The sequence below is a fragment of the Zootoca vivipara genome, chromosome 2, assembly GCF_963506605.1.
Source record: "Zootoca vivipara chromosome 2, rZooViv1.1, whole genome shotgun sequence".
Taxonomy (NCBI): Eukaryota; Metazoa; Chordata; class Lepidosauria; order Squamata; family Lacertidae; genus Zootoca; species Zootoca vivipara.
The window spans coordinates 55581959-55600043 of NC_083277.1; the positions used below are offsets into that span (position 1 = coordinate 55581959).

An 18085-nucleotide genomic window follows, 5' to 3' on the forward strand; every position below is an offset into this window, starting at 1 on the left:
CTGTGCCTCATTTTTCTAAAGGAAACACAGACCCTGGTAAAGTGGCCCTTTACAGAATTTTCAGGACACAGTTTTATTAATGAGTACCCTAATATGGAGTAGAAAGATTTTAGTTGCATCTTGAAACCAGGTCCCATACTAGGGAGAACAAGGAAGTTACAGGAAACAAATACATCTCTTTTAAAGTCAGTCAAGAAGACCACTTTTCAACAACTTTTAAGAACCACAAGAAAATCATAGAAAGTAAAAACACACTGTGTGCAGACACTTTGCCACTATTTTCTCCCTGTGGGCTCATCCACACTTCCGCTTGTCCCATGCCTAGAAAGCATGGATCCGAGTGGTTTTTCATTTGCCATTCTCCTTTCTCAGGGAAAACCTACTCTTCAATGCTAAATTGGATCAGACAGCAATCCAGAGAAAACCCGACTCTTTGTTCCGACTTAGTGCTAAAGAGCAGTTTCCCCCCCAGGGGAAAGCAGTGAGACAAGAGGACATGTGGGTAAGCCCATGTCTGCTGTAGACTGCAAAGAGGGCCACCCACAATATTTTGATGTTGTTTTTAATTTCAGTTTGTATTGATAAATTTTAGTGTTGTATATTAGCGCTGTGTTTTGTTCCTGCTTCCCTGATGTTTGTCCTAACAGGAGATTAGATTTGCAATTGTGGAAACTGTACTATTCATATGTTTTGCAATGCCCATTGTGCCACAGACAAATAAAATCGCTCACAGCCTTTAAAAAAACCCCACCAGTTCCATCAGGTAAACTGCAGAACCCTAAAAAATAATAGGAATTTTTTTCATGCTTAGTAATACACCTAAGCATGTAGTAATGTGGTGCTATATTTTTCTTTTTAAGAGTGTGACACTTCTTTGTTGACAAAGGTGGCTTCAGGGAGTAATATCATTCTAGGTTTTTGAACTTCTTGAAACTGAAACAATTCTGGTACTGTGAGCTGTGAGCTGTGACCTTTAGGCTAGAAAGTGAGTGAAGTTTACCTGAAAGCTTAGTGGTTAGAAATGTAATTTCAACCCCTTGCAGAATACAAAGGGCACGTGATTATCAAAGTCCTTTCCAGCTTAGCTGCTGTTTTCCTTGAGCTTATTACCTCGAAGTTATAGATACACAAAGGAACTCAAACAAATAAACTCACCTATGCTTCCTTTGTGTCTGGCACATTCGGCACCTGTTTTTGCAAGCTGCTCAAATTAGCTAATGTATTCTCTGCGTCTGTGTTATAACATCTGTGTTATAATATCCTGCAGTTATGCAGTGTTGCGTTTCCTCTGCTGTTGTAGACCAACCTTTACCAACTGGGTGCCCTCCAAAGGCTTTGGATTACGACACCCATCGGCCAAGCCAGCACAGGAGATCCCTCATCTATATAATGATACCATGAGTTGACAAGGCTAATTCCTGACATTGGGTCTCAGTCCTACTGAGCCCTGGTTCACTCCCACCCTACGGTAGATGTAACTGGGAGGAAGAATGCCTTGTGTTCTTGTGCTGGGCAGATGAGGTATTAGAGATGCTGCAAGGAAATCAAGAATAAGATGGTAGTTTTCCTGACTTTGAAAAGTGTTACTCACTTCACGATTGGGGTGAGGGTTCTTGAAGCATCTGCTGGTGCTCAAATGGTTACACAGAATGCTTTCTTTATGTAGAATCCTTTGAAGTGGCTTCATATACAGTATATTCCTCTTAAAAATCACCAGTAAAGTTGAATCAGGCAGTGCATAGTAAAATCAATGTGGAATTTATGGGATCCTGGTTATCATACCTGTGGAGATAACCAAAGGCTGATCTAGGGGAGCGCGATCAGTTTGGTCATACTGGGCACAGAGATTCTGGGGTGCTACAGCAGGAGCAACAACTATGAAGTTCAACAGAAGGGAATAGGTGGAGGGGGCACCGGATTTTGGCGTCGCACAGGGTGCCACTGAAATTTGAAACACCCCTGAGAAATGCACTGAGATAACAAGCTGTGCAAAAGTTTTGTGGAAGACATTTTAGACTGCAGCATTTTCCAGCTCTTGTTAGGTGGTTTGAACCTGTTCCTAATGTTCCGGAAATAATATGAGAATGGCAAAAGAAGTCTAGATTGCTCCAAACCTATTAAGAGCATGACTCAGCCCATAATTGCTCTTTCTGCCGCTTTCCTTGTACGGAAGAACCACACAATGGCACTTTTAGGTCAAAATAACTGTCCCACAGGCCCTCAGAGTGCTCAGCTCACTTCTCTGCAGATTCATTCTGTGTTAGAGAGAGAGAGAGAGAGAGAGAGAGAGAGAGAGAGAGAGAGAGAGAGAGAGAGAGAGAGAGAGATTCATTGTCCATTTCCTGGCACTCATGTGAGCTTTGCACAACTTTCTATTTCATATATTACTGTGCGTATGTTCTCTTTTGTGGCTTTGAGGTTTGTTGCTCAAGTAAAAGCAGACCAAAACTAAGACTTGTCCCAACTATTTTAGTTCGCTGCCATGCACTACATGTGTTGCCTCAGTGACAGCCCAAATCTGCCTGAATATCTCCCACAATGGTAAATCCATGCTATAAGAAAAACAGCAAATGTCTTCAATAGTTCTGCTCCCCCCCCCCCCCGTTCTCTTAATATGTGACTGGAAGTGCCTGTTGGCATCTGTCCTCCAAGCCAATGGAAATGGTGGCTTTCTCAGGACCCTGCTATGAGTCCCAGACCTGTGCTTGGGACATACGCCTGGGGTGTCTTCATCTACCCCACCCCTTCCCCAGCCACAGTCTTGCCAAACCAACTTTCCACAAACCTTCACTACCGTATTAGAACGGACAGACTGACTCAGGTTGTGGTGAAATGGTGATGAAGATTTCGTCTTCACTGCCTTCCTCTCAGAAGGTAGGAAGGAAGCACGTGGAGAAGAGTACAAGCTCATTTTTATTACTTCATTCATCTTCCTCTTGCAGTGCTAACTTGTTAAAGAACAGCGGCGGTGGAAATTGTTGTCTTCATGGCACGTGGCAGCATAGTGGCTGGTCGTTTGATCTGGCAGCTGGGTGGCATCTTGAGCCCTAGCAGTCTTCAAGGATGGGTGTGTCAAAGCACCATAGAACAACAGAAGCTTGACTTTGTATCAGTAGCAGCCTTGTGGTTGCTTCGCAGCACAGATAACTTATATCTATGTAAAGTCAATACATGGATGGGAAATTGGCTTCACAGTCTGCTGCCATAAACCCTTCCATACACTCACTGCAGAGAGTAGAAGTTTGAGCAGGGATTTCTGCATAGCTGCCAAGTCTCCCGCTGAAAAATGCGGGATCAGCAGCGGCGCAGCACCGGACGTTGCTTCTACGCATGTCTGGACATGCGTAGAAGGTACTTCCGGTGCCACGTTACCTATGTATGGGCACCAGAAATCGGGCGGCGCCGGCACTGGAACTCACTTCTACGCATGTCTGGACATGCGTAGAAGCGACTTCTGGTGCCGCTCTACCCGATTTTCAGTGCCCTAGCACCGGCTCTGCCGGACATGTGTAGAAGCAACTTCCGGTGCCGCTCCACCCATGCCTGGGCACTGAAAATCGGGTAGAGCGGCACCAGAAGTCGCTTCTACGCATGTCTGGATATGCGTAGAAGCGACTTCCGGTGCCGCGCTACCCATGTATGGGCACCGGAAATCGGGCGGCGCCGGCACCGGAACTCACTTCTACGCATGTCTGGACATGCGTAGAAGCGACTTCTGGTGCCGTTCTACCCGATTTTCAGTGCCCAGGCATGGGTGGAGCGGCGGAGGGATCCATCGCACCATGGCGCCAGGGCGCCAGAGGTGCTTAAGACAGCCCTGGTTGAGAATGAAAAATGAGGCAGCCAAGTATTCGACTGTAAAAGACCTGCAACCTGAGGACTGAGGGGACTTTCTCCTGACTCATGTTTGCTGCTTTTTCCACTCAGGAGAAGCAAGCACAAACCTGCATGAACACTTCTTTAGTATTTTTGAACTGATTAGAGGGAAAGAGATTTTGGGGTCATACTTTGATTTATAGGTCTCGCCCAGTCAATTCTTACTCAGTGACTGATAGCAGGAGAAAATGGAAAAGTTTGCAAGGTGGGTGTGAAATGCATCAAGGAAATTCCCGCAGAAAGACAGGCGAGGCTCTGAGTCAGCAGAGCATTGAAAAACTAGTTAAAAGGTTACATGACCAGCTTCCCCACAAGGGACCCTGGGAGCTGTAGTGGAGTGATGTGTTGATGTGGAATTACCCCTAGCCAAGAATGAGGATTACCTCTGAGAAAGTCCGTCCATCCATCCATTCATTCATATAGCCGTTTTCACAAAGCACTTCATCCTATAATTATACCCCAAGGCTGCCTTGTTTCAAATTTAGGATTATTCACACAGTGTGGTGTGATTTTAAACTAGTTGCCTCAGGGTGACTTAACCCTCATACCGTGAGGTCAATTGCTGGAGTAAGGAATATTTTAAGAATTTCCTCCTGAAATTACCAGTTCCATCACATGAATGTCTGTTGTGTAATTGTTTTTATTTGAACAATCCACTGGGAGACATTTTGCCTTTTTTGTTTTGTTTTCCCCAAACCCAGCTTCATTTCAAGTGTAAAAATAAACAAATCCTGATGTGCAGGAAGAAAGCACCCTTTTATTTTATTTCTACCTCTCTCTCTCTCTCTCTGAACATTTATTACATATTGATATTTCCTGAAGATGAAGGATCTTTCTGCAAAATCAAGGGAAGCCAACAGGATTTTCTGGGCCTGATACACTAAAGGGGATGGGCGGGTGGCAATTTCACATTTTTTGTGAAACCTTCATTTCAAGGGAATTACCTTTGAGTAAAACATTCAAAAGCCAGCCAGTTATGCTTTGTTCTGTGAAGGTAGCATACTTGGGGCATGAATGAAATAATGTAGACATGAGGAAAACGCTTAAACAAACATACCAGAGTATCTTCCTCTATCCCTGTTTAGGGAAGTTTTTAATGTTTTAGGTTTTATATTATTATTATTATTATTATTATTATTATTATTATTATTATTATTATTATTATTTTATTATTATTATCCCCCTCTTGCTCTGGGATGGCTCCCCGTCCTGAGTCCCAAAACATCCCTTCCTCTGGTTGCTTGGCAACAGTGATTAAGCATCCTTCACAATGGTGTTGCCTGCAAGTGCCAAAGCATTAGAGTAGCCTTCATGTTTTGTAACTTTCTTTAGACATGTCATAAAATCGTGTCCAATTGACTTACTTTTTTTTAAAGAGAAAGCTAAGAGGGGGACCTAGTACATTTGCACCTCCTGTAGCCCCCTGTTGGTGGCCTTGTGCCCATCTGCATATTGGGTCTTTAGCCCGCTTCAGACATTACATTACCTATTTATCTACTTGCACTGGTGTGCTTTCGAACTGCAGGAGCTGGGACAGAGCAACGGGAGTTCACCCCGTTGCAGGGATTCCAACCTTCTAGCTCAGGCATCCCCAAACTGCGGCCCTCCAGATGTTTTGGCCTACAACTCCCATGATCCCTAGCTAACAGGACCAGTGGTCAGGGATGATGGGAATTGTAGTCCAAAACATCTGGAGGGCCGAAGTTTGGGGATGCCTGTTCTAGTTGGCAAGCCCAAGAGGCTCAGTGGTTTAGACCACAGCACCACCCGTGTCCCTACAATGGTGGCCTTGTGCCCATCTGCATATTGGGTCTTTAGCCCACTTCAGATATTACAGGAAACTATGTTTCCTTGCAGTTTAACTAAGCTGTGGTGAGCCCTGGGCTCACATTATCTCTCTTCCCTAGAAGGAGATTGTAACCTTCTACTTCTGATTTTAAACAAACTATGGTTCTTCATGATGTCCAAACTCAGGAGTTTATTAAAACTAGGGTGACTGAGAACAAGCCAGGATCTTGATTTGATTTCTGATTTTAGCTTGTTCTGAAACTTTAGTTTAAAAACAGAAATGATCAAACTTTTGCAGACAGAAATCCACACCCACCCTTGACAAACACTGCAGGGGCTGTATCCCAGCAATGGGTGTGGCCAAAACTACGGTATGTGTGGCCACCCAGCACGCGGGCACTCACATGCACACTACACACATCACAGGCTTAACACGAGTCAACAGTGTGATGCAGCAGCAAAAAAACCCTCATGCTATTTTGGCTGCTTCAACAGAAGTGAGGTGTCCCAATCAAGGGAAGTAGTAGTGTCACTCTATTCTGCTCTGATTAGACCACACCTGGAGTACTGCGTCCACTTCTAGGTAACAAGCAGGAATGTGTGCAGAGGAAGGCAACCAAGATGATCAAGGGTCTGGAAACCAAGTCTTATGAATAACAGTCGAGGGAATTGGGTATGTTTAGCCTGGAAAAGATGAGAGTGAGAGGAGATATGATAGCACCATCTTCAAATGTCTAAAGGGTTGTCACATGGAGGATGGAGCAAGCTTGTATTCTCCTGCCCTGGAGGCCAGGATCCAAACCAATGGATTTAAGTTACAAGAAAGGAGATTCCAACTAAACATCAGGAAAAACTTTATGATAGTAAGAGCTGCTTGACAGTGGAACAGACTCCCACAAGACGTGATGGACTCTCCTACCTTGGTGGTTTTTAAGCAGATGTTGGACGACAGTCGGTCATGCATGAGCTAGTTGAAATTCCTGCATTGCTGGAGGCTGGACTAGACCCCTGAGATCACTTCCAACTCTATAATTCTATGGGTCTATGACCCAGGAGAAACCTTTTCAGTTGAACTATGCAGATCAGCTGATGAGGCAGGTTGAATCTCCTCCCTTATCAGATAATTGAGCTAAAGAGTGAGGAGGAGCACTTTGCACCCCCATAATGGCATTGGGTTGCCAGGGAGCTGAAACTATGACGCCGTGATGGGAATAAACTATGCCCTATTCCCAAGACATCACATTGATTTTCTGAAGTGCCCAGGAGGCACTGCATCTCTGCCCTGTCCATTGCCATGATGGGAATGAAAATCATTCTGTCACCACTGGTGCTCCGCAGACTATTTTTTCCCCAGCAGTAGCATCCCTGCCAAGAAATTCTGTAAATGAGCTGACAGGCCACCAGGGAAGACTTGATGCACTGATTAGGCTTGCAGGACTGTGGTATAATAGGGCTGCCATACGTCCGGATTTTCCCGGACATTACTGGGATTTCAAAGGCGGAATTGATGTCTGGGGGGAATTTCCGAAAGGCGGCACTTTGTTCTGGATCTTAGGCAAGCCAATAAAAAAATTGCTTTTGGGGGGCGTTTTCGTGGAAAAAAAAGGCTCAATAACCCTGTCTTTAAAAAAGCTCAATAACCCTGTGGCAATCCTAGGATTTAAGGAAGCCATAGTTCTCTGAGATTGATTGTTATTGGGATCTGTGGTTTGCTCAAAACCAGAAGCAGGTGGCTTATTCATGTAGCCGGAAACTATGGTTTCCTCTTAAATCTGAACTGGGCTTTCGTGGGGTGTTACTGCAAATTTTATTTTACTTCCTTTCTTCTATAAAAAAAATGCCTGTGTGTGTGCTCGATTATTGTGAATTCAGTTAAGCCTAATCTTTTCTCTTCTTCTCTGAAGAATGACTGACACTTTCCTCTTTTCTGTAGTTGTCATTTGGCTGCTTATATTGCCCTTTGCTTTGTGTCTCATTAATCTGATCTTGAACAAACTCCAGATGTCTCTTCCATTTCATAAGAGTGCCTTGCATAATTTTTTGTGTCCTTAAGGCTTGCTTTGTTTACAGTAATTGGTCAATCTCTTCTGCAGCATCTGCTCTTGCTCCTTATAGCTCTGCAGGCTTTGACTGTGACTAAAGTGTACTGTCTACAGTACTCTGAAAACATTTGGTTGCTTGTATGCTAGGAATGGCTGGTGTTAATCCAGGGCCAAGTGAGAAGACTCTCATTTCCTTGTGAGCTCAGCTTCATATATTTGGAGGAGAATGTCTCTAGGCCACATTAAGTAGCAGGATAGCATGTGGCGCTGCAATCATGCAGGGAGAAGCAATGCATCAGGAATATATTGTGTACGGCTGAATGTTGTGTCCTTAACTTCGGACTATTTGGTTAAAAATGCAGACTCTGATTAGTTCAGTTATATAGTCACACCTAACAGACACATGGTTTATGTTGCAGGACTATGGGTGAAATATGGTATCGTAGGTTTGCCAGACTCAATAGAGGACAGGACCTCTGTGCCTTTAATTGCCCTGCTCTCTTTTGAGTTTGGAAACCTTAAAGAGAAACCAGCAGAAACAAAGGGTCTGCTGGTTTCTCTTCAAGGTTTCCAGACTCAAAAGAGAGCAGGGAAATTAAAGGCACAGAAGTCCTGTCCTCTATTGAGTCTGGCAACCCTAATGGTATGGTAAGAGTATGGGCCATTGGAACATTGGAGGCCTGAGGAGAAGCTTCTAACACCTTTTCTCCATTAGCACTTCCTGCCTCTGCCACCAGAGCCAGAAGCTGTGAGAAGCCCAGTGAGAAAGACCTGGCTGGGAGGGACCTCACATCCAGCTCCTTTGACTGCCATTTATGGGCTGGGATTTGGGGGGGGGGGAAACATACAAATACTGTACATTTTGTGATTATGCACATAACTCAATTTTTAATATATTGGAAGCTGCTTCAAAAAACTCAGTTAGTAGGTGTGTTATCAATTCTATATTAACAACAACAACAACAACAACAACAACAACAATTTATCATTTATATGCTGCCCATCTGACTGGGTTGCCCCAGCCACTCTGGGCGGCTCCCAACAAAAAATAGTAAAAACACAATACAACATCACACACTAAAAAAAACTTCCCCGAACAGGACTGCCTTCATATGTCTTTTTAAAATCACATAGCTGTTTATCTGTTTGACATTCCTAAATAAATAAACAAACAAAACAGAAGTGGGTACAATAGAGGAAGAATGCAGAATACTGTATATTTATTGCTGGGGTATCAAATAAAGAGGCAGCTGGGCTTTCTAGCATGTAAACAAACCAGGATTTCTAGTCTCCTAAGGCTCCAGCAGAGGGCAAGGGTGGACCTGGAGAAGCTGTTGTCTTACAATTCTTCGCTTTGGCAGGCCGATAGAGAGGGAATAGACTAGATAATTGGTATTTAACCTTCCTGTTCAGTGTCAGGGCCCAGCAAAGTCAGAAGCAAACAGCGTGATCCAGACCTTCCATTGGCTAGGTTACAGGGCAGGCAGCCAATGATCCAAAGGCCCAGAGGCAGATGATGTGGTCTAAGGTGGGCTGTATGCCAGCTGTGTTTGTGTGTTTGTTTGAGGGTTTACGCCCCGCCCATCAAGAAAACCCCCAAATTTCCGAGCAGAATGATGAGGCAAGTAGAGGCAGGGGTCTACTTAGTACCTTCTGTCATCAAAAAGTTGTTCAGCCTCGGACAATTGTATAGGTTCAGCCAAGCTTTTATTGAAACTTCAAGTCACTTGTTATGGTTGGCGCAACAAAGCATTAGCGCCCCCTCTGGCCATTGTGGGGGTTGCACTGTGTACAACAGAGGCCAGACTAGGAAGCTCCCTCTGGTGACCTGGTGGTGCAGGGATGCCAAAGTCCCCAGTTTGAGACTCCTGGCATGTTTCACTTAGCATCTGAAACAGCACCTGTTCTCTGTGTCATGCCAGGTAAATTTCTCAGCCCCAGTGGTGAACACCAGCTGCTGGAAGAAACCCACCTTCATCTCTACAAATTACTACAGGGTGGACCTCTTCAATGGACGTATGGCTGGAGTGCTGCTGACCTCCATCTTTGTAACTGTAATAGGTGAGGTGACTGTGGCTCATCTAGGCACATCAGAAGGATGTGTTCTGCAGGTCAGTTAAGAGCTTGCAGCTCTGCTTTTTATATCTATTAATATGCGTTTATAATATGGTGAACCTGTGTGCTATCATCTGCCGTGAGTGTTTAAATATCTCTTTAAATACCGTCATGTATTTAAATGGCATCTTGTGGTACTTTTAAAGCTGTAAAGCTGAAAGCCAATCCATTAACATTTAGGCAATGTTACCATGTTTCCACTGTCAACTTAAGCTAATTTTATTTTATTCTCTTCTTGTTCTTTCTACAAGAAACCCTTTCCCTAGTTCTAGCTCTTTGAGGGAACTAGGGATAACAAACAAGGGGTTTCTCAGCATGCTCACAAAATTACAATTCCCAATGTTTCTTGTAGGAAGTGTCAACAGCTAAACTTCTCAAGGATTTATCATAATTGAGATTGCTATTAGGAATTACTCTTGGGGTTGTTGGAGAGTCGGCCTGCAGAGTATCAGGAATTATGAGCATGAATCCCAGGTGCCCAAATCTATTCATACATCCATTTCAGCATCTCATAGCACTAAACAGTGTGCAGAGATGTTCATAAAAATGTGGAGTTACTCTCCTGCTTGCAATTCGCAGCCCCAGCAGACAGATGTGTTTGCCAAATAAATGAAGAAGTTCCCTACAACTGTCCCTGTTCTACTAAAAACAGCTGCTGAGGGTATGTAAGCTTTTGTGTGTGTGTGTGTTCCTAGGTGGTGCTTCCATCCAACGTCTACACAAATGTATTGGCCAACTTCTCCTTGGGGGAGACATTGCCAGTGCTGCGAGAAGTCAGCAAGCTGAATGACTCTTTGCTGTTTGTCACAGGAAAAAAGGTAAGAGTTGTGAGGCTCTGAAGCTCGACTGTGCATGGAGATTGAGATTTCAAAGGAAGCATTACTTATTTGCTTGTTTCTGGGTGGGAGGAGGGTTATTCTACAGGTGCTTTGATTTTACATCCGGAAAGAATGCTGAGGTTGCTCTGATCTCTTTATCCATCTCAGACCCAAAGTACATGTTCAGGAAAACTGAGTGGCAGAGGCATTCTACACCAGTTTAGAGTGCACATAGAGTGCACATGTTTTGATAGCACCCCACATAAAAGCCTGCCTTCCTGCAGAAAATGCATACATCAGGGATAAGAGTTCTAGCCTAGTCACAGAATAATAGAATTGTAGAGTTGGAAGGGACCCCAAGGGTCATCTCCTCCCTGTCATGGTAGCTTTCCACAGGCAGAAAATTTGTGAGGCGGAAGACCATTCAATCTACCTCTGGCATTCTGAGGAGATATAGTCCTCCAGGACTGATTGACCCTAAGCATGATCCTTTTGGGAAAGAACTATCTTCTTAAGCTCTGTCAGAGTAGCAGATGTCTCCCCCTTCAAGATCACAAAGGTTTATTTGAGCTACTTTTTCACCTTATTCTTTTATTAGCATTTCCTTGACTCTTCCAGCCCTTTAAATTTTCATTTCTTTCTACAGAAATCCTTTGAACTTGCTGTCTCTAGCAGTCATTTATCTCTCCTAGGATGTTGGAACTTTAATTGAAAAATTGGTGCTTCTAAGTCACCATTTCATTGGGCCTCACTTTCTTCTTCTGATAGCTCTAGGGCTGCCTACCTAACCTTTTTTGGTCTCAGACTTCATCAAATGGCAAAGAGTCAGTCCCATTGGATTTCAGCAAGGTTTTTTTGGCATTTTCTGCTGCCAACTCATTCTAGCTTTACTGGTCAGGCAGCTGTAAAACTGAGCTCAGAACTTGATGACAGCTCCTTGCTGAGACCAGGAGTTTTATGAGCCCACCTGCTTTGTCTCTCTGATGTCTTGATACAAACTACAAGCACCAAGTGTGGCAGATGCACAAGGGGGGTTGTTCTGAGGGTAGATTGCATTCACATTTTAATTGGTTTTTTCCCTGTTGAATATTCCCTGGGAATATGGTTAAAGGACAGTATAAAAATACTTATAAGTATTTTGGTGAGCAAAGTACATTTTTTGGTGAGCAAAATTACATGCTGTTTGAAAGATGTGCTGTTGGAAAGACCATCTGTCCCCCTTGACAAATGAACATAGAATTCTACCTTACAGTAAGTCAGATCATTGTTTCATCCTGCTCAGGCTTGTCAGCACCAAGTACGGGGGAGTTAAGTGCCACCCCCTTCCAATCACCTGACATCAACATGATGCCCAAAGACCCATTTTTACTTTGCAGTGTAGCTTGAGTTCAAGCTGTGCTGCACAGGAAGATCCCAGTGGATCCAAGCCAGCCATTTACCTGTTTGGTGGTGACGTCATTCCCTGCTTGGATTGGCGGCACCCAGGGGTTTCCAATACTTTATAGCGAAGCTGATCCAAGTGGGGCTTGGATTCTTTGATACAAACCCATTTTCCAGTGAACACTTGGGTGTGCATTTTAAGGCTCCTTTGGAGAAAATCTTTCCCTGCCCCACACCTGACTGTCACACATGATATCAGGTGGGTGGTCAGCCTGCTGGGGAAAATGGTCTCACAGAGGGTTGGAGGTTCAATGCTGCTGCCTGCACTGCCTGGCAGTGGCCATCCAGGGTTTCAGGCAGGGGTCTCTCCCAGTCCCACCTGGAGATGTTGAGGATTGAAACAGGGACCTTCTGCATGCAAAGTTGAGCTCCCCTCATCCTCTTTGGCAACTGTCCATCTTGCAGGTTTCCCAGGTGAAAATAACTGGTCCAGGCTGTCGCCATTTCCTGACATGCTTCCGCTGCCTGAAGGCAGAGCGTTTTATGCAGTGTGGCTGGTGTGGAAATGCATGCACCCGTCGGGAAGACTGCAAGGGAGAGTGGAACCAAAAAAGCTGCTCTCCCGTCCTCACTGATGTACGCAAGTATTTTCTTATATATGAGATTGCCTAATGGTACATTGACATGGTGGCTTATGCACACTGCAGCTATGCTCACTGAGCTATTTGGTGCTTTGGGACTACTTTAGTTCTCCCCCCCCACCCCACCCTTTGTTAAATGTCTAGCTTTTTATATATTTCTGTTTGTCAAATGTGTTTGTCATAAAGCCTAAAGTACTCTGGGCATCTTGGGACCCATAATGCCTGCATTTCCCAAGACATGCATCACCTGCATTTTGCATTAGTTATTATGTTTTCCACAGGATGTTTTTTTCTTTGTCTTAACCTCTTGCTTTGCATGTTCTTCCAAATAGAGCACTTAAGACACGAGAGCCAGTGTGGTGTAGTGGTTAAGAGCGGTAGACTCGTAATCTGGGGATCCGGGTTCGCGTCTCCGCTCCTCCACATGCAGCTGCTGGGTGACCTTGGGCTAGTCACACTTCTCTGAAGTCTCTCAGCCTCACTCACCTCACAGAGTGTTTGTTGTGGGGGAGGACGGGAAAGGAGAATGTTAGCCGCTTTGAGACTCCTTCGGGTAGTGATAAAGCGGGATATCAAATCCAAACTACTCCTCCTCCTCCTCCTCTTCTTCTTCTTCTTCTTCTTCTTCTTCTTCTTCTTCTTCTTCTTCTTCTTCTTCTTCTTCTTCTTCTTCTTCTTCTTCTTCTTCTTCTTCTTCTTCTTCTTCTTCTTCCCTCACCACTGGCTCAACTTCTCGAGTGGAGCCATGGGATTGGGGGGGGGGCAAAAAAACCTCACACCCTTCCTCTTTCTTTTACTCTGTGCGACCCTTTTCTTCTTTCCTGAAAGGGTGACTTTAGCATGGCATCATTGAACACTGTGTTCTCCTGCATTTTGCCTATAGTGAGGGCAGTGTTGTTGTGGTTTCCCAAACAGAGAATTAGAAAACCCACAAACCTAGCACAAAAGCCTATATTGATATTACACATTCACATCCTTCGTATCTTTTGGAACGACTCACTGCATTTGACGTACACAAGGAACAGTCATGTGGGGACAAAGGTGGGCTGATGAGTTTTTAGCTATTGTGCGAAGCCCTTCCTGGTGTTCTGGTATTGACCTTCCCCCTTTGTTTCAAGCAGGTTGGGGCTGGTGTGCATGAAACAGCCAGTATATGGAGACCACATACATTTGCTCCTCTTACAGCAGGGGTGGGGGAAAGCTTTTTCAGGCCAAAGGCCACATTCCCAACTGGGCAGCCTTCTGTGGGTGTCATTCCTATAGTAGGTGACGCCTGAGGCAAAAGTGGGCAAAGCAAGAAATGTAAACACAGCCTCTGTATGGCTGTTATCAGAGCTCAAGGGCACAAGCACAAATGCTCAGGGAGGATATGACTAGGACTAGTGAGAGGTGTGGATGGGAGAAGGCGGCATGACTGAGGACTAGATAAAGAAGAGTTGCCCTTGGCCCCTGGGCTTGAGGTTCCCTAGCTCTGTCAGAGAGGCTGCCTAGACACACACTCCAGGTGTACAGTGGCTCCTCTGGGAATGGGGTCATCTTCACACCACTGTGGGCATCTTAAAAAGTATCCTTGATACTAATAAAGAGTCTATGCATAATCATGGTTTGCTGCTGTGGCTTTTGATGTGTCCGCATTCCATTAAGGTGAGTTAATATTTAGCAGAGCAAACCATTCTGAGGTGAACTCTTAACCATTAACATTAGTCACTTGTCGTCACAGGGAGTCATTAGGTCAAATTACTTTGGCTTCAAAAAGAGGCAGAGTAACAGCTTGATAAAGGAATAAATTTAAACTTCTACTTCACTCTTTATTCATTTTTAACTAGATAAATAACATATAAAAATATTATTAAAGAAGCATACTTCAGGTTGCTTATATGTTTTGCCATTTGCACAATCCCTGTATTAAATTTTAGCCAAATGCTGTGATACCATGTTTATACTGATTTTGAATATGGGTGACAGATTCTGATTCTTTCTCTTGGCTTCAACAGTTAAGAAAAATAAGTTTGTTGTGAGCATAAAGCAAGGGAGTAGTAAATGTTCATGCTCAAATGTTTTCAGTACCAAAGTAGCACTTTAAAGAAGTGGGAATATCCCAGCTTGCTGCTATTCACTCTTGTTCAAGGTCTGGTTGGTGACTTCATCGCACCATTAGTTTAGCCTGACCATGCCAGCCTTGATCCTAGGCAATTTTTGAAACCACATGTTAACTAATTGCAGATAATCGGGATATCTGCCAATTTGTGTTCTCCATATGGACTGTGTGCACCTTTTACTGCACGCAGTTGAACTTTCCTGCACTTGGTCCGAGCAACAGCTTATCCTAATAATTCATTCAACATGTTTCCTCCAAAGGAAAGTGAATCATAACCTAAGACTTTTTGCAGCAGTTAGGGAAGGGCCTGGAGAAAAAATTGCCATTCCCATGTAAGTTCTCTTTGTGTCAGAGTATGTCTGCAGCATTGCCTGGTGCAATAACTGGGACTTATTGGTGTTTGGAACTTGAGCAGCAGACAGGTGTATCTAAGAGCTATTTGAATCTTGCTGGTGACTGCGTAAGTAAAGCTTTGTGTATCATCTGCTTTCACAGTTCCACCCCAGAAATGCACCGCTACAAGGCAGCACTAAGGTGACACTCTGTGGCTCAGGCTTTCGTTCAGGTTCATATTTCACTGGCATGGATGCCTCACCTTCAACCCTTGGTGACTACAAGGTTACAGTGGGACAGAAGAATTGCACCATACTGTTTGAAGAGAGCCTAGAAAACAGGTAACATTTGAAAGTTAAAAAACACGAAGCCTGCAAACAGTATTCCCCCTTCCTTCTTTCCTGTTCACTTTCTCAGCCCTCCATCTACACAGACTAGCATTCTGTAAATGTGCCTTATCCATGTAAGAAAGGTAAGCAGAGAGGAATTCTTGGTGGCTGTTTTTCTTTGGAGATTCACCACAATCTAAGCCTGAGCACCTTCTGGAAGACTTGTTAGGCCTGTGAGTCTGGGCTACCTTTGCAGGGTGAAGGCAGGTTGGGTAGGTCAGTAGAAGCATGGAGACTTCCCATGGTGTTATAATTATATATAAATTCTGTTTTAAATTTGGAGAAGTTAAGGGCCATGTTCAACCATCTGGTCCCACTAGCGGAAGTCTGCACAAGGGGGAGGAGAGGAGAGAGCATGCCATCAGGCAAGCAGAAATGCTTCAGCTGGTGGAGCAGTCTGATCAGCACTATGTTGAATTATCCCCTATATTTTGGGGTTGAAAGCTGCCCTGAGCCTTCAAAATAAGATGAACTATAAGCAGGCAGCCTATAATGTACAATGTTAAGCAATATTCCCTCTCATCCAGGAATTTTGCATCCCAGGTTGGAGTTCAAGATCGAAGGCAATTCCTTTGTGCATGCTTGCCCCATGGTCCCTCTGAAGAACGATCTCCCTTTGGTGTTGCTCTTCAGTGCTTCACACCAGGAGCATACTGAATGATGCGTGGATTAAGGGCTGGTCCACATTTCCACTTGTCCTGTGTGCCTAGAAAGCACGGGTCTGAGGGGTTTCATCCTTGTCCTGTGCTTTCTAGGCACAGGTCTGAGCAGTTTTCCATTTACCCCGCTGCTTTCCCTGGGAAAACCCAGCACTGAATGGGGGGAGCAAATGCCAATCTGCAGAAAACCCGATTGACATTTGTTCCGACTCAGCGCTAAAGAGCAGGTTTTCCTAGCAGAAAGTGGAAGGACAAGTGGAAGTCTGGATGAGCCCTTAATCTCAGAAGTCTAGGCTGAGAATGGCACAGTGCTGTGTTCAGCCTCCACATGGTATGTGTGAGGCCAGATGGAGAGAGTGAGGCCACAGCTGATGAGCTGTCGGGGGGAACCAGGTGTAAAAGTGCTCCCTTCTCTTGATTTTCACAGAGTTTCACTTCTGGTGTTTTGCTAAGGGACATTAAGCCAGCAGTGGTCTAATGTTTTCTTCAGCTGGTATCTTCCTGACGGAAAATGGTGCCAGCCAAGGGACAAGTTTAGGAAGACAGGGGTATGGTGTAGGGTTGTGTGGGAGCCTAAGTGAACAGACTCTCTTTCTCCTTTCACCTCGGAGTGTTTGTACCACTCAGCTGAAATGAATTTTTGTGTGGTTTGTTGTTCTTTCCTCACAACTCCCTGAGCACCATTAGAGGGGAATTATAATATGAATAAAACATTGGTGCTGGTTTAGAATGTTCTTTTCCAGAGCTCTCAAGATCCGCATGAAAGTACTGTGGAGTGTAGAATATATGTGGCACCCAACAATCTCAGTAGAATCCTGAGATTCTAAGCATTTTTTTTGCTGGGGGGGGATTTCTAGTCTTCATGGTTGCAGAGGTCCTGCCAGTTCTGTGAGGGTAGCAGTTCAGTCATTGGGTAGTTGGCCCCTTTTACTTAGCACAGTACTATCCATGTTGCTAAATCCATCTCTTTCTCCTTCTCATTCAATCAATGTATTCATAGACTAGATGCAAAATGCGGGGCTTATGGTTAGAATATGAATTTCCCTAGAGTTCCTTCTGGTACTCCTTTCTGCCTGTGTGAGGCCCTCAGATGATGTCATGGCAGCCTTACACTTACATGTTGAAATCAGGAGAGGAGACATTTCTGTGTGTCACAGTTTAGACATTGGCAGCTTTCCCGGAGCGGAAATGAAGCAGCAGTTTCTACCGTTCCCTATTAGTACAAATAGAGTTTCACCTCCATGGCCCGTGCTGGAGTCGGTCATTCCAGTGAGCTTTGATCTGCATTAAGCAAAAAAACTAAAACTAAAACCAACAACTGAGCATTGTCTGGCAGCATTTTCTTTGAAAAGGACTGAATGTAGGTGAGAGGGCAGATCATATTTGGGTAAGGAAATGCCTCTTTAAAACTGTTTAGAGGGAGAAACAGAGGTATATAGGAAGACATAACAGGAGTCAGACTTGTTACGTCTTGCTGTCTCCCGATCCATTTTTCACATCTAACTCTGGACTCGCAAATGGAATAGGTGAATTAAATTCTTCCGTTCCAGAAATGATCAAGTATTTCCAAGTTGGAGCCCTTGCTTGACCCAAGCTGATCCATCACCACTGAGGATGATGATAAGCCCTCTGTGAAGGAGGCAGTTGATGGAGTTATAACAGCATGCTGGAGCCCAGGCATTGTGTATTTACAGAAGCTGATTCCCTGAGTTCACCCTGCAATATGCAGGTGTGCATTCAAAGAATATTGCCACAATAATATATATCTATGGACAGTATTCAACTAACTTATTCAGAGTGAACCTCTTGAAATGGATGGGCCAAAGTTAGCACATAATTTTTTGCCTAATTACATCACGAAAATTAGGGTGTGCATCAGATTTGATGGCTCATTTATATTCGCCAGCAAATACTTTTTGGGTTTTAAGGTTTTGAAAATTGAGGCA

The 18085-nt window shown here is 44.3% G+C and overlaps 1 protein-coding gene across 4 annotated transcripts in view; it reads left to right on the forward strand.

Moving 5' to 3' along the window:
• The window catches only part of MST1R (macrophage stimulating 1 receptor), a 63162-nt gene that overhangs the window by 21768 nt on the left and 23309 nt on the right, over positions 1–18085 (forward strand). For all 4 annotated transcript variants that reach the window (XM_035105969.2, XM_035105967.2, XM_035105970.2 and 1 more), the window contains exons 3-6: positions 9629–9817; positions 10517–10639; positions 12485–12655; positions 15254–15432. In XM_035105969.2, the coding sequence (XP_034961860.1) occupies positions 9629–9817; positions 10517–10639; positions 12485–12655; positions 15254–15432 (662 nt within the window). The remainder of the gene's footprint in view (positions 1–9628; positions 9818–10516; positions 10640–12484; positions 12656–15253; positions 15433–18085) is intronic.